Source organism: Manis javanica, chromosome 15 (genome assembly GCF_040802235.1).
Source record: "Manis javanica isolate MJ-LG chromosome 15, MJ_LKY, whole genome shotgun sequence".
NCBI lineage: Eukaryota > Metazoa > Chordata > Mammalia > Pholidota > Manidae > Manis > Manis javanica.
In genome coordinates, this window is record NC_133170.1 from 71,585,165 (window position 1) to 71,612,866 (window position 27,702).

A 27,702-nucleotide genomic window follows, 5' to 3' on the forward strand; every position below is an offset into this window, starting at 1 on the left:
TCTGCTCAGCTTGAGGCTAGAGGCCTGATTCCTTTCTCTTTCCCTCTACAAGGAACACATGGCAAATGGGTGGTTCTGTAGCCAGCAGGCTCCACCAAACCTTCCCATAGGTATCTCCTTTTAAACCATCAAATCTCAATCCAGTTGTCACCTCCTCTGAGGAGCCTTCCCTGACCACCCAACCTAGAATAAACTCCACCAGGTATACTCTATTAAATCACCCAGTTTATTTCCTTTTCAATATGATAAATTACCTTCTTTGTTTATTTTTGAGTGGCTTTTTATTGCCAGTGTCCCCCCACTAGAATATAAGTCACAAGAGGGCAGATTCCTTTCCTCTCTTGTTTACCTCTGTTTCCAGAATCTAGAGCAATACTTGGCTTGTAAACAACACTTGTAAACAAGATCTGTTGAATGCACGAACTCAACAAATGAATAACGGAGCGAATGAGAGATGGAAGCTGAGTACTCACTGTCATTAAGCTGTTCGAGAAGAGGGAAGACTGGTGAATGCAAAGCCCAATAGACAAAGCCGGGCAATCCTGTGAGCAGCCAGAATGACCCCTGCTTTCTCACACCCCACCCCTGCCCTTTCCTCTGTCTTTACTGGGCAGGCAGTCTTCCAGACACCAAATTTCGGGAAAGAAGGCATCGTTGCATTTGTTTTTTATCCCCAAGGCCAGCACAGGGCTGGGTTTCTCATGGGGTAGAACAGGGCCAGACAGACCTTCTTGGTTTAAATCCCACTTAGGGGGGTATAGTCAGTAATATTGTAATAACTTGGTATGGCGATAGATGGCACCTACACTTCTCATGGTGAGCATATTGGAATGTATACAAACATCACATCACAATGCTGTACACCTGAAAGTATTATAATATTATATCAATTATTCTTCAATTTAAAAAAATTTCATTGACGTGTGTGATTTTTGATGATTTGCGCTCTCTAAAGCTCAGCTTCCTCATTATTAAACATGGATCATGATAGAACTTTCTAAATAGAATTAACATGAAGATTAAATGAGACAGCTGGGCATAGTCTAGGCCAAGTTCAGTAATTACTATTATCATGAAATGTTTTAACATCTTAGTGTTTTATTACCAGAAAATGATTTTCTGATCACTCTTCTCCGGGTTACTTCCCTGCCCCCCATTGTAGTGACTCCATGATGTGCCCTCATTTGTTTGTTTAGTTAAATGTCTCCCCCACTGACCTATGAAGATATACACGATGGAGATTTCCAGAGCAATGTTCTCCAAACAATAGAAACTAAATATGGATTTATTCAGGCTCAGTTCTCCAACTGGCTGCTAGGAGTTTGACCAAGATGTGCAAAGCCTGCTGTGAGTAGCTTTACAAAACCTTGTGGGGATCCTAGAACTTCCCTATCTGACCGAACTGGGCATGATTCCTGGCTATGTGATCAGTGGTAACAATTGCTTTTGTTTGTAAACACTTTCTTGTGCAGGCCCTTTATCCATCCTAATATTATTGTTATCAGTAGTCATTATCTCATGTCTCTCTTGTTGAGTTCATGCTGTGTGCCAGCCCCTAAAGTGTGCTCCTTAGCTATGTCATCATATTAATCCTTTATGACATTAAGAGGTAGTTATCACTTATTTTGACATTAAGAGGTAGTTATCACTTATTTCATTGGTGAGTAAGCTAAGAATGTCTTTCTGAGAAGTTAAGTAACTTGCTCAAGTCTCCACAGTTAGCAGGGAATGGAACCAGGGCTCTAACCCATGTCTGTTTGGCTCCAAAACCCCTGATCTTAAGCATTAAACTAATATTATGCTTGCATTCTTGCAAGTGAGGCAAGCAAAGAAGACCTTCTTATCCCCACATTACAGTTGGGAACCTCGGGTATAGACAGTTAACAGGAAATTCACAAAAAGCCACATGTCCAAAAGGGCACAAGGATCGGCTAAGATCCCCGAAGAGAATGTTCTTATTAATTCCGAAAAAAAAAAAAGAGTGAGTTTCCGAAGGCAGCAAGCCCAAGGAACACTCACTCTCCCAGAGATGTCTGAGTTCAGACACGTGTGTGAATTAAGCACTTGGCACCAAGTAGACACTGGATGGACGTGAGCTGAAGCTGAAGCGATGGACGCCAGCAAGTGCAGAGGGCTCCTGACAGATGTGATATTTCATGTGGGACCATTCATCCACATGATGAATGTGAGGTGGCAAGGCTGAGCCCTGGGTCCCACCAAGGCCTGCATCCCCGAGAGAAGTGCTCGGCATCCCGTGGCTCCCTCCGCACACGGATCTGGAGCCAGCTCTGTCTGGCCCTTCCTCCGCCTCCCTCCACAGTGAGTTCCACTATGGAGCTTTATCAAGTGTTTCCTGACCCAGCCCTAAGTGCCTACCATCGCCTGAACTCACCCTACCCACCCCCCGCCCCACGAACCTTGGCTACAATATCTCCTCCTCATAAATCACACAGCCATATTAACTGTCTCTCAATCAATCTCTTCCAGGTGTTGGCTCAGACAGTCTCTCAAGGCAAGTGTCTCTCCCCTTGAGGCTTAGGCGCTAAGAGCCCCCTCGTCTGGGAACAGTTTTAAGCTAGATACTTCTCTTCCTTCGTGGGGTCTCTTGGTTCAAATTTGAGACCCCCAGAATCCAGACTGCAAAGAAATTTGAGAAGTGCAGAAGAGGGTCAAACAGACCCTGGAGCATGTGACGATTATCTTCATCAATGCCCAAAGGTTGGTAAGTATGGCCCATCGATTTTTCCACCAGCAAATACTCCACATGGGGGATCTAAGCCCTAAAGCTGGGGCTTGAGGCTGAGCCTTCCAAACACAACTGTAAATATTAGTTAGTTTGACAGAGTTGTCATTCCACATTGTCTGCCCCACTTTTTGAACATATTGGTGGATGCGACAGAGATAAAGCTGTATGTCCATAAAATTCCATTTCAGTCCTTTACTTCCCAGGATCCTTTGTTAGGCTGAAGACATGTGACTTCCTGGCCAATGCATAGTAGATATAAATCCATTACTTCCACTTTAAGTCATGAGACTCCCTGCGCACCATCTACAACCTTCTGCTCTTTCCTTGATGACCCAGGAGGCTCTGTGTTTAAGATGGAAGGATACTTGATCCCTAAATCACCACTTGAAGAACAGTCAAAGATGGCTGTCCAACCCATATTAGACTGTGACAGAAGTGAGAATGTTAAGCCACTAAGTTTTCAGGGTTGGTTACTGCAGCATTACCCAGTCTATCCTAACTAATAAAATTAGATTCAGAAAAGTCTATCAGCTTGTGAGCTATGACTGCAACCCACTTACATTATCACCTTCAATAATTCATCTTTCTTTGTAAATGCCACCGCAGCTGTGATTAGCAATGTATCTGGCAGCCAGGAACATGAACCACTGGGTTTATACCTAGTTTATTGCAAATCCAGCTATCGGTTTGCCCCATATTAGACTTTAAATTCCATCAGGGAATCGTAAGGCAGTGGTTAAGCATAAACGCCCTGGAGTCAGGCGACTGGGGCTGGACTACGGCTTAATCCCATACTAATGTGTGGACTTGGGCAAGGCTTAGTTTTCACTTCCTCATCTGTAAATAGGGCTAATATTTGTAGCGGATTCTGTTGGCTGTGAAACACTGCTGTGGCTCCCAGGTCCCCAGTTCAGCACTGAAGGATGGACTCACCACCGAAAAGCTTCTCAGCTGATAGAAATTGCCACATCAGCAGAAAACCTCTTCATTCAAGGTCAAAACCCTTTCCTGGGTCAACCCACATCCAATGATGGGTCAACGGGAAGACATGAAGGCCAGAGCCCCGTGACCCAACTTGGAACAACTCTGAAAAGGGCCATCCCAGCTCAAGAGTTTGTGGTGGTAGGACTCTAAGGTGATCGCCAATTATCCCTGCCTGTAGATCTCATGTCCTTGTATAATCGCCTCCCCATGACAGTGGGTCCAACCCTTGACTTGCCTCTAACAATAGAACATGGCAAAAGTGACAGAGTGTCACTTCTCAATTGTAATGTCTGTCTTGCTAGCAGAATCTCTCCTTTGCTGCCTTTGATGAAGCAAGTGGCCATGTTGGGGAGGCCCACATGGCTAACAACCAAAGGTGGCCTCCTGCCAACAGCCGGCAAGAAATTGAGACCGTCAGTCCTACAACCCATAAGAAACCGAATTCTGCCAACAGCCACGTGGACTTAGAAATAGATCCTTTCCTCACTGAGCCATGAGATGAGACCCCAGCTCTGTCCAGCCCCTTGATAAAGCCATGTGAGAGACCCTAAAACAGAGGACAAGTGCCTGGACTCCTGACCCACTGAAACTGAGATGCTAAATGTGTGTATTTTAAGCTACAAGTGTGTAATTAACACCAGGTTCTCTGTGGGGTTGGCTAAAACCTTCCCTAAGACTGCATGACAGCCCAGCTCCTCTCTTGTCCATCCACTCCCTTTCTTTCCCTTCCACACTCACCGATCCCAAGAGCACTCCCCATTAAACCTCTTGCACACTAACCTCCATCTTGGGGTCCACTTCTTAGAGAACCCCAACTTATGACACTTATCCAGTACCCACTTGTTCCCTTTTCCACTTGGCTGACAAAACCCTGATTTTGTCAACTTGATCCTCCTCGAAGGGACACCGTGCTTCCCCACAGGCAGGCCCAGCCCCAGAGCTGAATTCTGGTCAGATTAAGACTATTACAAAGATCCCATTCTTCTTGCAGTGATCCTTTCAGGGAGAGGACCCTGAGCCAATTCAACCGAGCAGATTTGAGAAGATACATGTCTCACATTTGGGGAAATACCCGTCCCTCCGCAACCCCTGGACACTGTTAAATCTGACTGTAGGAACTGGAACTGTGGAAGTCAGTTGATACCCATGCAAAGCTAAACAGAAGGCTCAGGACAGCAGAGCAAGAAATTGGAAGGAGGCTGAATCCTTAGTTGGCATCATACAGTTAACCAGCCCTGGTACTGCTCTGCCTTGACACTGCTCTGGGACGCAGGCTTTCTTTAGGACAGCTGAATGCATTCTAACTGAATCAATTTAGGTTGCCACTCCATAGGGCAGATTGGAGAATTGAATGAAATAATACTGCGGTAGCCATGAAATGTACCTTGCAGACCCCCAACCAGAGGAGGGATAATTGACCAATGGCTCCACTTGCTGTGTTTTGAAACCCATGGCCAGATTCTCACCAAGGCTACACTTCTCTTGGGCTGCTTCTGCCAAGGACTTAGCACAGCAGGGATACTAAGGTAGGCATGTTCTGGGAGACATGGGATTCCTCTGATGGATAACTTTGACTCAAGGATTCCCTGTTGGCCTCGCTGAACCTTCCTTACAACTGCACTGCAGTCTGAGGCTCTTCCTAGCCAAACTTCCTTCACCCTCTTCTTCACAGGGGCCAGACAGATCTAACGGCTCTCCCAGCCTCCTCTGACTCCCTCCCATTTGGGCTTCAAGATGTTTCCCTCAGTAAAGCTCTTGAAGGTCCTGTCTCATCCTAAGGTCTTCTCAAAGCCAGAACTGAATCACATAGCCACTTCTTGCTGCAAAGGAACCTGGGAAAGCAAGTACTTGACCAAAAGAAGAATGGGATTGCCATGGGCATATTGCTATCTTGACTGGGGCAAGGAAAAGGGATATGTCTGTGAGGGAAGAAACTGACAATGTCTGCCCAAGAGGCTTCAAAGTGGGGATCCAGTCATTTGCATCCCAAACTACTTGGAGAGACAAGATGGCCATGCATGTAACAATTTGAGGCCACATGTGGGCACATAGCAGAAACCAGGGCCAAACAGAGCACATGAGTGCTGAGCAGGGAGGGATATTTAGGCTGCAGTTGGGGAATCTCAGAGGTGTCAACTAGGAGGATATGAACATGAAGACAAAGGGGATCCTGACCTCTCGCTTTCTCTTGAGTTGAGTCCCCTCCTTCTGTCCCCACCTTTGCATTTACTGTACCAAAATCCCCCATGCCCCTCCCATTGCAGCCAGAGTGAGCTTGTCACAATGCCCTCTTGCTGAAAATCTGCCATGGTTCTCTATGTTCTGAAGAGTAAAAACCAAATTTTTACCCCAGTCTCTATGGTCCCTGTGACCTGGGCCTTGCCAGTGTCTCTAGCCTTCTCATGTCCTGCCCTAGATCTTCTGTGCTCCAGCCATACTGACTTTTCCTTCCTCTTCCAAGAGTTGGTTAACCTCAGTCCAACCTCAGGACCTTTGCACGTGCTACTCCTAGAGAACCATTGCTCTCCTACTTTTGCTAGTTAACTTCTATTTACCTTTCAAATTGCAGCTTAAAGAATACTTCCTTGGAGCAGCCTTCACTAAGTCCCCACACCAAGACAAAATCAACCATATTTACAGGTTAATCTGAGTCTGTCCCTACTCCCCCACTTCCCAACAGACAAACACTTGCCTTTTAGCTCCAAGAGGGTAGGGATGGTGTCTGTGTTCCTTACAACAAGCATAATGGAGTAAGTGGAGGCAATAGAGACAAGCTGCATGGATTTAAATCTCCACTATGTGACATACTAGCTGAGTGGCTTTGAGCAAGTTCCTTAACCTCTCTGTGCCTCAATTTCTTCATGTGTATAGTGGTAAGAATAAAATCTACTTCCTAAGGTTGTTTTAAAGATGAAATGAATTAACATATATTAAAATATGCTTAGCACAATGCCTACAGAGTATGTGTTATGGAAGTATCTAATACACTACTATTACTAATAATAATACTGTTACTATTAATTAATGAATAATACTGTATTGTTATTATTGTTGTCTCCCCAACCCTGTACCTAGCAAATGCTGGCACATAGTAGGTACACAACAAATACTTGTGGAATAAAGGAATGAATGTCTATTTGTCTCACTGAAGGCAGAGATAATTCCATGCCTTTCATTTCTTTATCTTTGTCACTAGACACAGGGCCTGGCACATAGTTGGTGTGCAAAAAAATGGTGAATGGCTGAATGCATGAAGGTGGGAATGACTCTCTAGAGAGTCCCCTGCCCATCCTGCCTGAGCCGCCAGAACCCTCAGGGTTGCTGTCTGCTGCCAGCCTTACCCTTCTTCCTTCTTGAATCCAGGTGGGGTCTTCAATGCCTTGAGATGGGACAGCCTCCTGGGCCCCCTCTGTTCCCCACTCCCTGCCCAGATACACAGAATAATTTTGATCACTAACAGGAGGCTTCTTGGAAGAAAGAAAGAAAGAGAAATCTGGCAATGTAAGCTCCCTGGACATGACACTGATTAATAAAACAAGCATCTGTGAGCCTCTGCTCTGATCAGCTGTCCACTTGTTTGGGACACACATGGAGGCTCTGGAGGCCGCTACGCTGAGGGTGTGGTGGGGGAGTGAGTGAGAAGTTCCTGCCTCCCGATCTGAAATACATAAATAAGCCTGAGCCTCAGCTGAGAAAGTCCTGGTGTCCCTGGCAATGTCCAACCTCACTGGGTTTTAAGTGACTATATTCCCCATTACCTCTTGTTTTCCTACTGTAATTGCATTTTACTTATACAGTCATGAATACATTCTCCTTGCTTAAAAAATTTTACCTTGAAGACAAGGTCACAAAGCCCCCACCCCCATCTTGGTCTCTTCAGTACCATTTGAGAGCATTTTGAGATATTTGTATCTTCCCAGAACCCATTGTATGCTTGACATGCTCTGTACTCATACAATCGGTAGTCCAGTTTTGCATGTGTGTCTATTGGTATGTAGACTTTTCTAATGGGGTGGGTTGATTTGTTTTATTTCCAAATGGCACCACCTTAAACATATGATTCTGCAACTGGCTTCTTTCCTTCAATGATATGTCTGGGAGTGTTGCCCTATATGATGCATACAGAGCCACCTTGTTCTTTTCCACTGCTGAGTAGCATTCCTGAAGGTAGATAGAACCTAGGTTATGCAACTGGCTGCATATTAAAACACCAAGGTGTGTTTGTAGCAGGGGTGTCCTTTATAACCTTTATAAATATTGATGCCAGGGGCCCTCCCCAAATAAAATGAATGGGATCTCTGAGGGCAGAGCCTGGGTATCTGAATGTTATGATTCCTGGTGCACCCAGGGTCAAGACTTATCCATAGAGTCAGGCTCCCATTAATGCATATTTAAGCTGTTTCCAAGTCTTTACTATTCAAAAAATGTTTTTTCACTTACAGTGGAATTTAAAAAACAAAACAAACAAACAAACCAGAAACAGACCCATAAACACAGAGAAGAGACTGTTGGTTGCCATAGGGGAGAGGGGTGCAGGGGGCAGGTGAGGCAGGTAAAAGGATAAAGAGGCACAAACTTCAATTTATTTTAGAATTTGCCATGGGAATGGGAGTGCAGGACAGGGAATATAACCAATAACATTGTAATTTCTTTGTATGGTGACAGATGGTAACTACGCTTATGGCGGTGAGCATTTAGAAATGTATATAATTGTCAAATCACTGTTGTACATCAGACACCAATTTGATATTATATATTAACTATATTTCAATTAAAAATATTTACCTAATAAAGTCTGCTGAGTACAGCTCTGTACATTCTCCAGTGTGCGTGTGGGCTGGTATTTCTCTACGGGTGGGGCTCTCGACCTTGGCACTGTTGACTTTTGGGCTGGATAATTCCTGTCCCATGCCCTGCAGGAAGTTGAGCATCATCCCACTAGATGCCAGGAGCACCCTCCCCCACACACACACATCATGAAGACCAAAAATGTCTCTGGACATTGCTAAGTAACCCCTGGGGGGCAAAACCACCCCTTGGTTGAGAACAACTATTCTGGCGTAGGAACCCAGAGGGAAAGTGGCTGGATTACAGGGACGCACACTTTTTCTTGAAGTCAATAGCGCTCCAAAGTGTCTGCCCTGATTCAGTCCCTAATTTTCTAGGAATATCCTGCTAGCCTTCCTTTGTTCCTGCATTTCTGGGCCGGAAACCTGGGCGCCCCCACTTTTCACACTGTGCCCTGCAGCCCCAAAGCCCAGGAAAACTACCATGCTTTGCAACCCAATACCAGAATCTAGAAAGTGAGTCAGAGGTCTGGAGTCGAAGGGACACTCAAATAAAGATAGTATGTATCTATTGATATTTATAGTGTATTGATATTACTTAGAGCTGATTTCTTTCTTTTTTGTGGATTTCTTCTTTCTTTTTTTTTTTTTTTTCTGTCTTTTAGCAATTCTGCTGAGGGGACGGGGGCATACTTCCTTCATCCTGCCCCCACCTCAAATATTCAGAATCTACTCTCAGTAGGGCTACATTCTGTGCCCTGGCTGCTGTCTTGAGTTTTTTAAGTGATAAGAATTGTGGGCAATTCTGAGAAACAGAAAGAAGCTTCCCAGGGTCTGTGTGCATGTGGGCTTGCATGTGTGTGTGTGTGTGTGTGTGTGTATGTGTGTGTGTGAAAGAAAATTAAATTCACAGGCTGGGAAGGAAGAGGAGGGGGAGAAGCAACAGGCCCAGCCAGCCGTGTCTCTTTACGTAAGATAAGCCGCCTGTCCCATCCATCTCTTTGACACTATCGGCCTGTTGTCTAAAGTACTTACAGTTCCCTCCTCGAGAGGAGAGGGCCTGACATGGGGAGGCTGGGGGAGGGGAGGAAGCGAGGCATTTAGGACAGGGCACCCTGGCTGGCCTGCTTCCCCGAAGAGCCCCGGACGTTTGCAGAGCCCAGAGGTCACCCCCACCCTCCCCCGCACCCGGGGCTTGGCCTGTTTTTAGACCAGCCTTGAGTGCCGGGGAGATGGTCCTGCCCTGACGCTCTACCTGGGGCCCCGTTCCCAGGGGAACCACTTGAAACCAAAGCTTGTCGTTCTCAAGTGGCTGGGGGAGAGTGTGAAACCCAGGAAAGAGAGAGTGAGCGAAAGAGAAAAGCCTCTGCAGCTGCTCACACTGCCGTCAGCCCTGCACGTGACCCTTTAAAAACTCACCATTGTTCTTGCAATACTATATACTATGAAAAGAGTGCTACTATTTCTCCATCTTGGAGATAAGGAAGCCAGGCCCAGACAAGTTAAGTAACTCACCTACGGCCACACAGCTCATCAGAAACATCTGTGGGATTTGAATCTGGATTCCTCTCAATTCCAAAGCTCATTGATTTCTCACCTCTCTAACTGGGGTATTTCTTACACTCTTCGTGTTATGAGAAATTGTGTCCATAAAGGATTGTCTGAACTAATACAGCCATTTATTTTTATTCATTCAACAAATACCTTTGGAGCATTGCCTCTGTGCCAGGACCCGCTGTGTGGTGGTCATAAAGGCCTGGCCTCAGTTGCTTTCTGATTTCTATGCAACTGATTGAGCCAGACTTGCAGAGACCTTAGTAAGCAGATTTTATCATTTGGGTCTCTGGACTACTTGATTTTACCAAATTGTGATTTGGGGGTTTGTGGCACATGGAGGGAACCTGGGAGAAACAGTCCCATAAGATTTGTTATTGGGCTTACCATGGTGGTACCCTCAAGACCATCACCAAAAAATTACAGAGCAATACAGCCTCCTTTACAAGAACCCAAGGGAACATTCCCTCCTGGTTTTTAGCAAACAGTTACATTTGTTTGCCTTTTATGAAATCTTGTGCTATAGTAACTAACCATAATTCTTTCCTTGTTTCGGCAGAAAGGAAGGTCAGAGCCGAATATACTTCCAACCAGTACACAGGACATTCTAGTTCTGAAAGCTGAGAAGCAGAGAGTACCCTGAACTTAGTGGTGTAAAACAACCCTTTCTCATGCTCCTGGATTCTGGGGGGTCAGCAATTCAGGCAGGGACGGCAGGGTCAGTGGGTCTCGACACCACAATGTCAAGAACAGGAGGAGGCAGAAGGGTCTGAAGGGTCTTCATCCGCATGTCTAGACGCAGATGCCTGCTCTAGACCGGGGGCTTCAGCTGCCCTCCGGGTGAGTCTCTCCTCCTCGGCTCTCCCCGTGGGCTCCTTCCTCACAGCGTGACAGTTTCTGGAGTGGGTGTCCCCGGGCAAGTCAGCAGAAGTGGTATCACCTTTTATGACCAAGCCGTGGGAGGAGGTTTTCCAAGTGAGGAAGTCACTCCTGCCCCCCACCCTGGGCCTGGCCCTTACCTCAGCCCTTAGTGCTGGGGAGTATGCCTCCTGCCACATTCTCTTTGCCAGAACTGAGCCACGAGGTCCAACTCAGAATCAAGTGGAAAAGCAGACTCCACCTCCTGATGGGAGAAACATGGCAGTTCTAGAAGAGAACAAGCGACAAAAATAGTGCTGGGGCTCCTTTTGGAAAATATAGTCTGCCCCACAAGACCAAATGGAATGCATTGATTTGTGCTCATTATTCTCAGCTTTATTGTTTTAGTCACTGTCGTTTGTGGATCGCACGTATTTTTGCAGCCAAAGATTCTTTATGGAAATTGGCAGGAGAGAGACAATAACTTTAATCAATGCTTTTTCCAGAGTGTTCTGTGTTTGGCTCTGTGCAGATCCTTCTTTATGTTTTCACTGGTTTCATTCACAATCTTCTTATCAATATTTTATAAGGAAAGAAACTGGAGCCCAAGATGTTGACGTTTACCAGGTTTGGCATCACGGAGAAGTGAGAGCTATGGGGCTCCATTCCAGGCAGCCTGCTTCAGCTCTGTCACAGGCAGGGTCACCCCCCATGCCTCCCTCCTGGTCCTCAGAGCCTCGCTCCACACCAGCACCCTGACTCGAGACTGTGACCCTCAGGCTATACAAGATTTAGCCCTCTCTTCCCCCGAGATCTCTGAACCCCCCGTTCTTGAGTGCAACTTTCTCTGAGAAATAAGAGTATTCATTGACCCCTCCATACATATCAAGATTAACATTCTCTCCAACTTAGATCACCAGCCTGTCAGGAATTTGGGAATCTGGCAGAAAGTCTCTGAGCACCCACTTCCTGCCAGGCCCCTAGCTAACTCAGAAATCCAGACACAAGACATGTAATGTCATACTGGACTGAGGCCTCTCTGAGGGCAGGGAGCTTGCTGTTTTGGCTTTGTACTGGGGCACGCTGCAAGTGCCTAGCATCGTGGATGGAGAGAGTGACAGTGACAGTGTTTGTCTATTCCAGCAATGAAACCTCCGGCAAGTGATGACCCCTCTTAGCCTCCATTTGCTCACCTGTAAAATGAGGATTCGAATGGCTCCTGCCAAGCTCACAGGGCTGCATTGGGAATCTCGTAACTGAGTAGCTCTTCATTTTTGCATTTCCTTCTAAAAATCTCAAAGGCATGTTTGGGGCCTATGAATGATAATCTGTATAAAATGCTTAGCATATAATCCACCTCCAACAGACAGGGCTGTAGAAGCCCTGTGGGTCTTGGACTCCAAACTCCACCGAAGTTGGTGGCAAAAGAGAGGAAAAGAGTGACTAAGTCATGAGGCTTCTCCCTCCCCACCTCTGGAAGTGGCCACCTCGGTGCAAAGGGATGGAAGTCGGGGACCCTGGTGTTTCAAGACCAAATGGAAATCTTCTAAAACCTTTCCATGGAAACCCTTGATCCTCCAGAGCTTCTGGCAAGTGTCTGAGTCAGCGGACCTAACCAAATGCCGTCAGTGACCCTCAGACATTGCAGCTTCACTGGGGGTGCCTGGTTGAGGGGAGTTGGGTGAGAGGGGGCAGCAGAAGTCTGTTTGAAGAATATAAGAATTCGCTCAACTGACCAGGTGTTACTTTATCTCTCTTGGCCCAATTAGTGCCGACATCTATTTTTAATTCTGATGTAGGATGTGGCTGGTGAGTCAGAAAGGGGAGCTTCATTATTTGTGCTTTTCTAGCTCTTGGAAATATCAGGAATATTTGGCCCTCAAGACAAACCCCAGCTCCGGGCCTAAAAGCTAAGGTCCAGCTATGTTATATATTTATTCAAGGCAGCAATTGGCCAGGAAACGACTATAAAACACACATTTTGAATAAAAGAGGGAGATTTATGGTGCATTTGTGAATCTGAGTCATATCTCTCTGCCTCCCCCAGGCCAGGATCCCTTAATCACTAACATACCCCCGGCTTGTACACTCGGTGGGCACAGAATTGCTTCCTTCTGGTCCTGTCCAGCCAAAGATGTGATGGGGATTGTGCTACTTTATCTGACAGTCGGCAAATGAATTGCCAATTCATTCTGAGCATAGATGGGGGCTGTTTTTTCCTTGGGAAGGAAAAAAGTGGGGTCCTTTCATATGTATCTTTGATCAGTCGGGGTTTGACAAATTATTTTCCTAGGAATTCCTCCAGCCTTAATGCCACAGGGGAAAAAAAAGGATTTACTCTAAAAGAATAGCTTTTATGTTTCAAAAATTAGAGCAATGTAGAAGCTTTTCTTGTGTTCTTCTTTCTCTGTGTGTGTGTCTCTCTGCCCCTCTCTCTCTCTCCCCCTACCCCTTCTTTCCCTTCAACTGTATCTTTCCCTAGGAAAAGGAGGCAGGTAGCAGATACAGTTGGGAAAGGCCAGTGGCAATGGCTGGGCTTCTGTCTGGTCATTTCAAGAGTATAAAAGTAATGAGAAAATAAGGCTCACCCCCTATATATAAATGATATCCAGAAAGCAAAGTCAGATCTTCCCCCCCAAGTTGCCTTTGTGATAGCTGGATTTTTCTCCTCTGGATTTTTGCTTTAGGGATAAACTTTAACCTAAAGGATACCTGAATTGAGTTTCAGCAGGATTCAACTATACTGCAACTATCTCATGCCCATAATTTAGACATTCACTTATCTGGAGGGCTAGAACAGAAGATCTCTAAGTCATTTCTATATTAAGGTTTTCATCAACTATGGTACAACCTTACAGAAAAGAATGTATTTCATTAATCATCAGGGAAATGCAAATCAAAACCACAATGAGATATCACCTTGCATCAGTCAGAATGGCTAATAATAACAAGATAAGAAACAACAAATATTGGCAAGGATGTGGAGAAAAGGGAAGCCTTGTACACTGCTGGTGGGATTGTAGATTGGTGCAGCCACTATGGAATTGGTATAGAAGTTCCTCAAAAAACTAAAAATAGAAATACCGTGTGACCCAGCAATTCTACTTCGGGGAATTCACCTGAAGAAAACAAAATCACTAACCAAAAGATACATGCATGCCTATGTTTATTGCCATATTATTTACAATAGCCAAGATATGGAAACAACCTAAACATCCATCAATAGATGAATGGATAAAGAAGATGTGGTATATATACACAGTGGAATATTACTAAGTCATAAAAAGAATGAAATCTTGCCATTTCCAGCAACATGGATGGACCTAGAGGATATTATGCTCAGTGAAATAAGTCATACAGAGAAAGACAAATATCATATGATTTCACTTATATGCAGAATCTAAATAAAGCAAATGAATAAACAAACAAAACAGAAATAGACTTATAGACATAGAGAACAGACTGCTGGTTGCCATGGGGAGGACAGTAGAGGAATGGGTGAAATAGGTGAAGGGGGAAAAGAAAAAGAAAAAATTTGTGAAAATGTTTGCTATCTTGATCTGGATGATGGATACATGGATGTATACATGTATCAAAATTCATCAAGCTGTAGAGTAAGATAAATGCATTTTATTGTATGTACCTCCATATAAAAAATTAAAAAACAAATAATTGCCAAAATAAAAGAATGTATTGAAAGTATCAATGGTATAGGGCTGCCATGAACAGTTGGGCAGGCTGTGCACTGTACAACTCCAAGAGGCACCATTCAGATAGACTATGAATGTGAATGATATTCTCTGAGGATTGTACCATGCTCTACAACCTCTACAACTGTGCTTGGCAGCTTTGAGAGGGAACTCACAGAGGTGAAGGGATGACTAGAGAACCATAATTATAATAAATGGACAGTCTTAGGGATCTGGGTGGAAGGAACTTAAAAAGCATTTAATTGGGGATGAGCCTGAATGAGCACTAGCAGTTTCAGTCTGTTTATTTCTCCTCTCAAGATTCTCTCTTGGGAAGAGAGAGATAGACAAGAACATAACAGAGTCAATAAGCTTTTCTTGGGTCAAGTATTCCCACCCTTTTGTCATAGGCATGAAAAGTTTTGGATTAATAACTTCATTCTCTTAGTTTAAGTTTCTGTCAAAGCAGACCCTGAAACAAGGGCTTGGGTGCAGTGATTTCCATAGGTGAGGGGTTGAGGAATGAGACGAGAAACAGAAGGAAACCAGTGAGGGGTGTGGTCACCTCTGTAGGCCACTGGGACAGTCATTCAGTTTGTTCATTCATGCAGCCATTCAATCTGTCTGGGATCCCTCTAAGAGACTGTGTCAAACACACTCAAAATTGTCCAACCAAGAAGACAGGAAGATGGGGCATTTATAGCTACTGTCCCTCATTACTTAATTCCCTGGCCAATTATTTAACCTCTGAGGCCAGAGAAAGACTTAAAGCAGAAAGCCAGAGATGCTAGAAGTAGCAGGTCATTGGTATATGTGCAAACTACCACCAAAGCTGCAGGTGACCTGGAGGATGGACCCAGGAGATAAGACGTGGCATTGACAGTGTCTGCTGTACCCACAGAGGCCACACACAATGAGGGAAAGACAACTCTCCCCCACAAAAATCAGAGGGCCATCTCCAAAAGAAGGAGCAACGGATGCAGAGAAGTCACAAAATACCGAATACCCCTTATACCAGGAATCCAGGATAAATGCAGTTTCATCCAAACGCTTTGCCCATTCTGCCACGAAATAATCCATGGCCTTGAGCAAGTCATTGCCTTTACTTTAGAGGTATGGAGGTATCCATTTCCTCTTCTTGAAAATCTGTGGAGGATTAAGATCCAACATTCCCAAAGGCCTAGACCTCAGGGAGGGCGGGTAGAGGATACAAAGTCACGTGGGACAAAGCAAAGACATTCTAGACCAACCTGCCCGCAGCCGGGCCCAGCAGCTGGTCACCAGCACGTAAGTCTAGCCGAGACCAGCTGAGCTTAGCTATGATCAACAGAATCATCTGGCTGTTCGTAGCTATGATCAACAGAATCATCTGGCTGTTCGTTTTGCCCCTGAGCAAAAACAAGTGTTTATGAGCATGTGCGTCTGAGGCTTCATGGCTGATTGTTATGTGGCCCTTGCTGCGGCTCCTTGACGTGGCGTGCTGTCAGTATGCACCATCCCCTCTAACTACCTCTGAAATTTGAGGTGGGCAGCAAGGATGTGAGACAGGGTAGAACAGTCATCTGCCACAGAGTCCTCGTCCTACTTCTAGAGTCCTGTCCCCCAGTGAGCACATCTATTGAGTCATTTATTCATTCATTCATTCAGGCCGGAGTTGGAGAACAGCTTCTAAATGAAAACACAGGGAGACAAGACAGGAAGGCTCCTGCCCTCAGCAAGCTCTCCTCACCCTGGGAGAGAAGAGCTGCAGTTAACAAAGTAACAGGACTGGGGGGAGCGGTTAGGACAGAAGCTTCTCCCAGCAATTCTTGGGGACGGTGAAGCCCGCTGAGGTTGGTCAGGGTTGAGCTCAGATCTCTTGTAAGCTTCTGTTTGTTTCTGGGCCCTGCTGGACATACTCCCTCAGCTCTCTTGCTTAATCACTACCCCAGGCCTGCCAGGAAGATCTTATCACCCCATTTTATAGAGTGGGGAGCTGAGGCTTCGGGAAGTGAATAACTCGCTTACACTCTAGCAGGTTAGCTGGGCATCTGAGACCCGGAAACCCAAAGGCCTCACCCTTTTGAGGCAGTGAGCTTTCAGCCACAGTCACAAAACCTCCTTCACCTGTCCTGAGGCTGAAGGCCCCAGGGACATGCCATCTGAGGGCCCAAAGCCCTGCTTTGGCACACCCCAGTCCCCGTCTCCCTGCTCCTCCCTCCTCCCCTGGGCCCATGGGAAAGGGAGTCTGCCAGCATGCAACGGTCCTAAGCAGAATGACCCTGGGCACGTCCCCAGAACTCTCTGCTTCTGGGCTCCCTCTCCTGCACAATAGAGATCAGATTGGCCCCCACCTCCCAATGATGGGACCACATAGGCCTGCTGCTTAGTATACAGACCAGCAACTAATATATGATCAATACATGAAAGCTATTATTACTATTTCTGCTGCTAATATCAATAGTTGGGGGACATCAGTCAAACAGTAAAACTCTGCCAGGAATGAGTTCAATCTGCACTCCAGGCTATCTCCTGCCCTCAACATTCACAGTCCCAAGAACAGGGACCGAGTGTTCTTAAATTGATATATTCAGCAGAACTGACATGCATACCTGCTTTTTTAAAGGGCATAAGGATGCATTCTGAGGTCAGAAAAGGTGCTGGCTTATCACCTTTGGGGATGTAGAAACTTCTGCTCCTTCTTTGTTGCCATAGAGGACTCAGGGTTAATGGTCTCTTACAAAACTGGCTAATTAAATCATCTTCGAGATGGTGCCTGTGCAGGGAAGCTGTGTTTTAATGATTGTTGAAGGCGATGGTGATGGTGATGTTTTCCTAACCCCCACCAAACTTAAATCTCTTATAAAAATAATAGATCATAGGGGTGCATCTCCCAGAGAAGGAGGAAGAGAGGGGTTAATAATCCTAATCTTACTCCTAACCAATACACACCAATCTTTTTATTAGCTAACAGCTATTGAGTGTTTCCTCTGTACCAAACACTGTGCTCGGCACTTGATACTCAAGAGCTCATTGACTGCTCATTAGAATGACTCCCTGGGGTAAGTATTCTTAGTACCCTTATTTCATAGATGATTAAATGGAGGGTCAAAGAGGTTAAGTGACTTGCCCAAGGTCACAGAAGCAGTAAGCGGCAAAGTGAATTTTATAAGCCTAGTCTGTCAGAGGACAAAGATGAGAGTTTTAGAACTGCCTGATGCAACACGTGTGGGTGTGTATGTATGTGTGTTTGTTTGTATATGTGTAGATTGTATGTTTGTGTGTTTGCATATAAGTCTCTGTGTGTTTGCATATATGTATATTGTGCATGGGTAAATTTGTGTGTGTTTGTGTGTCTGTGTATATTACATGTATGTGTGTTTGTATATGTGTATATTGTTCGTGTATGTGTGTGTTATATTTATTAACAACAGAATAATGGTTTCCCCCAGGACAATAGCCTTATCTACTAAAAGGAACAAGACAGCAAGCAGCAATCCCAGAAAGTGGAGACAGAAAAGCACCCAGGTGTCTCCCTGTTTCTGAGGTAGAACATCTGTGTCAGCAGTCAGCTGACTGGTATTGGTACCCAGCTCTGTCACCAATCAGGCCAATGTCACTACTTACTGGAGCTCCATCCCTTCATCCTCAAAGTAGATGTAGGGTGCCCTACCTTCCTCACAATTTGATCAAGGACCAAAAAATAAACTAGATTTCTTTTTACTAATTCTATTCCTAAGTATAAAGATAAGGTTCCGGTGATCCTTCTGCCCCATAACTGAGTCCCACGCTCGAGTGTCCAGAGTTGGACCAGAAAGCCGAGAGAGTGCTGTGATGCTCCCCTCCCAAGTACAAAGGAGCCCACCAGCTCACAAATCCAGCTGGTCCTATACAGCTGCGGAAACTAACTGGAAAAGAGCCCAACACAATTAGGAGGTCTTCTGGAAGTAAGGGTGTCTACCACTCAGGGTGAGACCCTAACATAAGCTTGCTGAAAGAGATGAATGAATGCAGACTAGGTGATCACTCCCCATTCATGAACCTACATCTCATGCTCCACCACTCTTTCCGCCCTAGGAGGACCCTTGCACAAGCTCTTCTACCTAAAATGCTTCTCCCTCCAACTTTTTATTTGGTTAATTTCTGCTCATCATTCAGAGCTCAGGTTAAAAGTCACCTCCAGACCAGATTAGGACTTCTTGTCTTATCCATTTATGACATCATGCATGCTGCCTTCAGTGTTCTTCCCACCTATGTAACCATTGATTGTGCAGATGATTACCTAAGAGCTGTTTCTCTCACTTAACCATAGCTCCAGGAGGACACAACCTCTATCACCTTGTTCACTACTGTGTCCTCAGTACTTATCATATGTCCAGTTCACAAAAGCATCCACTAACTATATTTAGGACTATTGTGATTTGTGCTGGAGAACCCAAAGACTTTAACCTGCATCTGTTATGAAATGAAAGTGTCCTTTTCCTGATTTGTGAAACTTGCAAGGAATATGTTTTAATGATTTTCCAATGCTGGCAACCATTTGAGTGCTGCAGACAGGGGGTGTTAATTCAGTATTCTGGTGATGTTCTTATAAAAAATAAGACTGACTATCTTGTATAGTTGGTAAATTAGTTTAGGAGGTAATTTTTTTAAAGGCAACCATTCTTTTATTGAACTCATCAGAATAAATAGAGTACAGTCAAAATTTATTCAGTGAAACTTCACTAATTCATTCTCTGTGGGGACAGGAAGGTCATGGACTTAGATTCTCCATTGTACTTGAAAGAAGCTGAATTGTCATTTCTTTATAATTAATTTACACTTCTTGGGAGTTCTTTGCCTAAGAGAGGTTCCAGAGGGACCTGATTAAATGAATAATTTGTAATCAGCCAACTAGTTGTTCCTGTTTCAAGGGAATGTGGCATATTTGATGGTTCTTGATAATCTGAAAGGTGTGGGCACTGAAATTATAAAAAAAGAAAACAATTGCAGCACTAATTTACTCAGCAATTTGCTGCTCTGTTCTGCCCTATACGTGTTGTATAGGACAAACTCACAAATCCTAAAGTTAAGTATATATCCACTGAAGGTCTATAAATTTGCTTTGGGACCTCCAAAACACTTGGTTTCAGTAATTAATGCAAAGAAAGAGACCCTTCAGAAAACCAAGTAGTGGGTGTTACATATATTATGACTGATATTTTTTGATCAGTTGGAATACCAGATGATTTTTCTTTCCTGACATAAATTCAATTAAGTAAGTCCATTCCAGGGAGGTAATCCAGTGGGTAAACGTATTCAGCTCCATCACACTCAAGTACACAAGTCCAAATTCCCTGGAGACCAGCAGAAGAAAACAGGTGAGGTGAAAAATTCACTTGCAAGACAATTCCTTCCTATTTCCTCCACCTAATTGTGCCTCTATTCAGTCAGTAGAAAGAAAAGGGGAAAAAAGGGTGTTCAAGTCCCTTGTACTTTTTTAAGCACATGGTATTTATTAGGCATTAACTGGCACACAAATATACGGAATGAGTACTTAATTCTGCCCCCCACCCTTAGCAACATAAAAAGACATAATCGCATAAAGACAATCACATACAAATGCACTCACACACTCTCACGTACATGGACATACTCAGTCTCAGTATTACCCTGTTCTCTTTATTAGGGTCAGTTAAAAAACAATTTTTTTTTTAATCAAGAAAGCAAAGCACATTCGAAAGAAAAAAAATGCAAACTTGGTTTTGAGTATCAATAAAATTAAAAGCTCTTGGCCAGCTCCCATGCTGGATCTCATTTCATGTTATTACTTAATTAGAACTCCTATTTATAAATAAATAGTACCAGTAAAATATTACATCTGAAGAACCCTGCAGTAACGTTTTACTTACACATTTTTTTTTTAATACTGCTTTCTGCTTTCAATAACCACAGTTTTGTGCCAGCGTTGGGTGTCGTTGTGATTTCTTTGGAGAGAAATAATCGGTGAGCACGTCTTGTCTCCTCTTCACGGGTTGTGGATTTTGCTTTGCATCCAGATTGGGTCAGGTCAGCAGAGGAGGTTTGGAAGCTTGGGGCTGGCTTTGTTTTTTATCAAGACGAGTATTTATTTTGGCATTTTCATGACTCTTGTCAGCGCAGCGCTTGCTCCTCGCTTATCACAGTTCTGCCCGCATGTAAACCAGGGCTTTTTAAGTTTTTCAAAGCAAGCTTTCCGGACGGGAAGCTATAGGCCACATTTTAGCGACAGACGGCTGGAAAGACAGAGCTGGGAAGACGGCACTGAGGCAGATAGGACATCAGATGGAGCCTAGCGTCATCCTGACTCCCCTGGTAAGCAGAAAGCCCAACCGGCTCCATGACGATGGGGACAGTAGGACAAAAGCGGAGAAAAGCCGGGACACAGGGAACCTTTTCAGAAATATCACACGGCAGAGGTAGGTGATTTCATAGTCAAGGGGAGGGCGGTGAATTTAGGTTTCAGGGGTGGCGTATTTGAGGGGAACCCCACAAGTACATATTTTGAAACATACCTGCCTCAGACTTCCCCCCAAATAAGGGACTGGGTCCCGTTAAGAAAATCGGAAGAAAAAAATATATTATTATTTATTATATAACAATGTCAACATAAACACCAAGACAGGAAACGCCTCTGACTACACATTAGGATAAAACACTCAATGAGACAGAACTTTCTGGAGACCAAAAAAAGGGAATCCGGGAGGACGTCTGGAGGCAGGGTCAACGTGGCCAGCTGATGAGCATGGTGACCTTGGTGGCAGGGACTCATCTTTGCGTTTGCTTTTTAAGTTTGGAGACAAAACGACAAAGTCACATTTTCTGAATTGTCAAGCTGCTGATCTGATGGGTGTCCAGGGGTCTCAAGTGCAGATGTGAACACTGGCTGAAAAGAAAAATCTTGTCCGTGGGGTTCTCTCTGCTCCTGTCTCTCTCCGTCCCTCCTGTTTCTCTCTCTTCTCTCCCTGACAAACGTCTGTTACAAACCAGGCCTGCCTTTAGCTGTTCTCGCTCCACTCTGGCACCATGCCAACCCCATGCACAGAATGGTACTGGTGTGGAGACAGGGTCCTTGGCACGCCGTGAGAGTAGAGGAAGTCAGAGGCTTGCAGGCTGCCAGGGGACTGGAGGCCAGTCTGAGGCCCACACTGCCTGACCACAGGCTGGTGGGCCACTGAGGTCTGGTGCTGGAACATTCCCTCTCCAAGCTGTGGGGAGCCATGGTTGGCCATGCCAGCCAGCCGGGGGACCAGGGGCCCCGAGGTGAAATGAGCAGAGAAGTGCTGGTAGGGGAGCCTGTCCATGGGCTGCACAGTGGTTACGGTGCAGCTGCTGTAGGAAGGCATGCTGGGCCACGTGTTGCAGCTGATGTCCTCCAGGCTGGGCACAGGCTCACTGGGAGGTGCCGAGCTGGCATACATGCAGGCCTGCCGCTGGGCTGACTCTGTCCTGTAGGAGGCACTCAGGCCCTGCTGCTGGGGGTAGCCGGAGCGGTAGAAGGGGTCTTCTTCACTGGGCGATGTCTCCATGTAGGGCTTCTTATAGGGATGGTCTGTGGTGGAACATTCTTCATCTGCTAAGACAGGAGGAGAGAGACCAGTGAGGCCAGGACAGCCACCCTACAGCTAAAGGCAGACACAGCCCTTCGGCCAAAGGACGGAAGAATGAAGTCTGGGAGACCGTTAGCGCCAACCTCCATTCAGGTGTGCCATAATGGCCGTGACCTTGCGCTACGGTATTCTCAGCAAGCAGCTGGACCCTTTCTGAGCTCAGTTTCTTCATCTGTAAAGGGGAAAAGTAACAATAGCACTTTTCTACAAAGGGAAGTGTTGAGAATGAAACGGGAAAATGTAGATTAAGCTCTTAGTCTGGAGCTTGGTGCAAGGAACCACTCAGTAAATAATTATCATCATCATCATTATCATCTTCCCTTCTCCCTGCATGTCAATTTCACAAAGGCAGGACATTATCTGTATCACCCATCATTGCATTCCCAGACTCGGGTACATATCTAGTGACCAAAATAAGAGCAGCATCAACAATGACAGTAAGAAGAGACATAAATAGTGTTTACTCCACCTGGGCTATTCTAAGCACTCCATAAGGTGCCCACTTAATCTTCACAGCAGCGTATGACATGGGCTCTAGCATTATTCCCATTTTGCAGTGACAGGAAGGAGACACAGAGAGGTTAGGAAACTCACCCAAGGTCTTATATGGCTGATAAACACTGGAGCCAGGATTAGAAGCCAAGCCATCTAATGAGAAGGCCTCGGCTCCTCAGCATCATGCTGTGCAGAAAGGCATACACTACACATTCACACAGTGGATGCAAGGGTAGATGGACAAATGGACAAATGGATGGGAACTCGAGTGAATCGCCAAATCCTTTCCTGATGCCTTATATCAGTAAGCAAGTACCCAGTTAAGATCTGGTCTGTTTCCTTGCTGAGCAAGTCCTTCCCCTTCTCCTATTCTCTAGTGTAGGGCAGTGGGGATATTCTGCCTCTGAAAGAGCATCTTCTTTAACCACTTTGAGATCACTGACTCCTCTGGGAACTCCCGGAACTGCTGGGCTGTCTTCTAGAAAAATACACTGAAGCACAGAGTTTTGAAAATTGCACAGGCATACCGAAGTTCTGCACATAACTTCAGGGGGGTCAAGGACTCCCTGAAATACAGATCCATGTTAAGAAGTCTAGAGTGGTCCAAGTTTGAATCTGGCTCTTCTACTTAAGAGCTGTGTGACTACACCAGAGGGGCCTCTGCCAATTCAGAGACTCATCGTTATCATCTCGGAATCAGGGTTAGTAAGACCTACCCTAGAGGGCAATAAGGATTAAATAAAATGCAAGCATGTCAATCTCCTGATGGCCACCCTCAAAAGCAGCTCTTGCAAGGATACTACTACCGGTCAGTCTCCTGGCAGACCGAATCTACAATAACATGCTTCCAGGTGCTTCCTTCAGGGCAAGCAATACTTGGGAATTTCTACCAAGGTGTAAACCTCAACATAGATTAATTACTTGGCTGGATTTTTTCCTCCCAAACTGGAGATTTTCCTCATCTTTCCATCTCCTTCTAATCAATAACTGTTAAGAAATGTGTCTGTCATTCTGGGGTGAAGAAAAAGAAAATGCTAGGGCATCTGGCAACTCACTGTGATGGGCATGGTGTGAGGGCAGGATGTGGGGCTAAATAATGAGGGAAATAATAACTAGAATTAATTGAGCACCTACAAAGTGACCTTATAGTAATTCCTCAAGGTGGCTGCTCTCATTCCTGTCTCACAGAGGCAGAAAGAAGCTCAGAGAAGTTACCTGCCCCCAAGACACGTGGCTAGGAAGGAGCGAAGGCTGGCACTGAGTCCAGGTCTGACCTACTTTGCCCACCACACTTTGCTTCCAGCTCTCTTGATTTCTCGTATCCAGCACCACTCAGCAGTTATCCAACAGATAGCTAGTGAGTCCCGCACCAAGTGCCAGGTGCTGGAATACAGTGGTCAGTAGAGAGTCATGGACCTGCTGGGTGCACACCCTTGGCCCGCTCCATCCCACCTGATCAGTGAGGGCAGTGGGCCAAGATGCCTGAACATGAACCAGGCCTTGGATACCAAGCTCCCAGCCAGTCATTTGCCCACAGTGAGTCCTGTGGCTTTGCACCGGGTTATAAAAGGCTCCACAACCCAGGTACAGCTGGTGGGTTTGGGTTCCACCAAGCACTTCCCTTCGCGCCATGCTCTGATTGACAACCACAGGAGAAGAAAAAATCTTCCCATATCTTCTTTAGGGTCGTGCCCACCTTGAAGCAAGCTAACAAATTTATTTTTACTAGACTCTTTCTGGGACACATCTGGGCCACACAGGATGCCCAAACATTTGTCCAAAAACAGGCAAAACATGCAGTCCCTTTTCCAGGTGTTCTAGCCACATCGTGCCAACCACCCAGATGTCTGAAGACATCCAGATAAGCCAGTGGCCACATTTTTCACCTTGCAACTGGGTGTTGTTTGCAGCATCTTGAAGACATTGCTACACTCAACTTTGTTCGTCCCTGCCACCTCCTCCCTTGATTCCTTCCCTCCATGTTCCCTTCCACACCCCGGATGCATAAATCTGAATGTTTCCATTGTTGCTCTAATCATAAACTTTGGGTTTTCCATTTAGCCAGGGTGTTCCCCTTTTCAATAATAAAGAGTACAGCTGCAGGGTACCCTTGGCAAGAGAAAAAAAAAAAACAAGGAAATCTAACCATTCCCGAGTTTTTGATCTGCTTCCAGGTTTGTTACAAGTAAAAAAAAAGGAAGAATAATATGAAAAAGGCCGGAGCACATTTTGGAAAATCGTAAAATTATACATTCCAGTTTTTAATACCCCAAAGATCTGAAGCAGAATCCTAAGAAAAGTTCAGTGCTGGCTGATTCATGAAAGCAGGTCCTGAGCATTCTCAAATTCCTTTCAGACCACATCATATTGTAAAGAAATTCCAAAGCATGGATAGAAATTTCAGGTCGGTTGTGATAAATGCATTGGATGTAATCTCGGTGTTTATTTTGGTTAGGGTTTGGTGTCTTTCTTTTTATTGGGGGCCCCAATAACTCATCAATAGCAAAGACCTCTTTCCCAGCCAAGTCATGCTTTCCCTCCACAGTGGAGGAATGGGCTGTAGGCAGGTGTCCTGTCTGATGAGATGAGTCCACAGCTCCATTTCAGAAAGTTGTGTATGAAGAGTGGTCACTGATATTCCACCTGTCCTGAATCCACCTGAGTGCCTTGGATACAACTGAGCTCTTCTAGATTCTGACCACTGATCACTACCTCCCAATGTGAAAACCCCGTGCCTTTGCATTTTTTTAGTTGCTTTAGATTCTGGATAAGGTGGCTTTAATGATATCCAGAATACAGATTGGAGGGCACAGAGTTGTGTCTCTCACTCTCCCTGCTGAATGATTCCAGTCTCAGTTCCTGGCTGTATATGGGGATAATACCTAAATATCTTGTGGGAACTTAGATACTAATAAATGCAGTCTAGTGCCTCTCTTCCTTGCACTTAAGAAGTAAGTGTTCAAATGTTATCTATCGAGCAACACAGTCTGCTTTCTTCTCCCTCCTGGAAAACTGGATAGAAGGCTCTGTGAAGGTATCTGGGTGGATTCCAGAGCTGTTTAAATCACTCCTCCCATTGGGCAAATATTCCATTTTTGGTCACCATTCCAAATGGATCATTTTTCTGGCCTATTGAGTGCATTCAGATGAAAGACCACTGTGGTCATTATAGACAAGAGACCCTGGGGCAGAGAGGGGGGCAGCTGCTCCTTAGCTGAGTGACCTTCAGCAAGTGGAACTAGAATTCAGGCCTTCTGACTCACAAAACAGTGCTCTTTCTGATAGATGGTCCCAGCCTTTCAGCTTTCATGAAACTGGGTGCATTCAGAGAATATGCAAAGGTGGTAACCTTGACCCTTGTGAACGGAGGGATGGGTGGCTGGTTTGTGCGTGTGAGACCCCACGCTGTTAGCTCTTAGCTTGAAGTTGGGAGAACTGGGATGGTACTGTGGGAAGATCCTCATTTGGGAATCAAAAGACCCCAGTTCAACTCCCACTTAGCCACTACCTAAAAAAGTCATCCAGTTTATTTACTTTCTTATTATCTGTCTCCCCCAGTAAGAATACAAGCCTCATGAGAGCAGGGACCTTTGCCATCTTGCCCTCCCCAGATCCCATACCCCAAATACACCCAGGAGAGTGGTCAGTACAAAGCAAGTGCTCATTAATACTTATTTGATGGATGCCTCCCAGATCTGCAACTCACCAGTCACACAACCATAGAAATCTACCCCAATCTGTCAGCCCTGCTTCCCCCTGCAAAATGGAGATGGAAGGCACTTACTCAGATTCAAAGACCACAGAGAAGGAAATGATGCGAACCTGCTCTAAAGAGCACACAGCACAGAGAATGCACCCCTGCAGAGCCCATCCCTACATCCAGTTCCCCTTGTCTCCAGTGCTGACTTCCCTTTGAATGTCCAACACAGTACTTGGCTTGGCTGGAACTTGTTTGGGCTGCCTTTGGTTTCTAATGGGCTGGGTTGGAGTCGGCAGGGTGGGAGGGGGCAGGAAAGATAGACAAGTGCTCTCCCAGGCCCCGGGGCCCTGGATTTGATTGAGTAGCATTGATAAAAGACCTTCCCGGCTCTTTTGGCTCCATCCATCGGAAAGATAGTTTGGAGACAGCTGGGTCCAAACACAGGAGCCCTCTGGCCTGCCTGGCCCTTTGACATTTCATTGGGCCTGCCTCCTGGGCTTGTTGGAAAGGAGACAGACAATGAGGGGAAGTCAGATAGTGGGGCAGGCAGGGGCCAGGGGGAAAGCCACCCACGGAGTTATCACTTAACGGGAATCCCAAACTGGAAGGAAACCTCCGCTGATTCCTTATCACTTCACAATGGAGGCTGATGATGAATTGCTTTTTGTTGTCTCTGAGGCATGCAGGACACACAGAACTTGGTTGGAATGCTCCCTGTCCCTGGGAGCTCCCATTTAGGGGTGGAGGGAGGTGAGAAGGGCAGAGGGTTCTGGAAAGATGCGAGGAGCCCTGCAGGGTACACAGACGGTGCTGTGAATTTTGGACGGGGCCACTCACTAGCTGGGTGACCCTGGGCCAGTACCTCCATCTCTCTGAGCCTCAGTTGCCACACTGTGGAAAAGGGGAAATTTTTCACCGTACTATCTCCAGCCAGTCACTATGTCCTGATCCCACCCACATGTCCATCTCCCCTCCCAGCCCCTGGCTGAGCTGCCATCATTTCACACCCCTGCAGTAGCCCCTCAACAGTCCCCTTCTCGCACAGCAATGTGACCACTTCAAAACAAAAACCAGTCATGTCACTCACAGGTTTAAACCTCTCCGATATCTGTCCATCAGCATTAGGATAAATTCTGACATCCTTAAAATGGCTTATGAGGACTGGCTCCATGTGGGCCCCACTTTCTTTGTAGCCTTGTGCCCCACCACTTGCCTTACTCCAGGCTCCAGCCACACTGGCCTTTCGCGGGCTTGCAATGGGGGCAGGCTCCCCCTCTTCCGA

General features: G+C 45.6%; 1 protein-coding gene across 6 annotated transcripts in view; it reads right to left on the minus strand.

Moving 5' to 3' along the window:
* Positions 1-27,702, minus strand: part of TBX5 (T-box transcription factor 5) — an 89,733-nt gene that overhangs the window by 24,808 nt on the left and 37,223 nt on the right. For 4 of the 6 annotated variants that reach the window (XM_017673560.3, XM_017673559.3, XM_017673561.3 and 1 more), the window contains one exon: positions 20,239-22,191. The exons of 1 other annotated variant lie outside the window; for it this stretch is intronic. In XM_017673560.3, coding sequence (XP_017529049.1) covers positions 21,614-22,191 — 578 coding nt within the window. In that variant the 3' untranslated portion in view covers positions 20,239-21,613. Of the gene's footprint in view, positions 1-20,238; positions 22,192-27,702 lie in introns of those variants that run through there. One more of the 6 variants, XM_017673558.3, reaches the window with a different exon arrangement.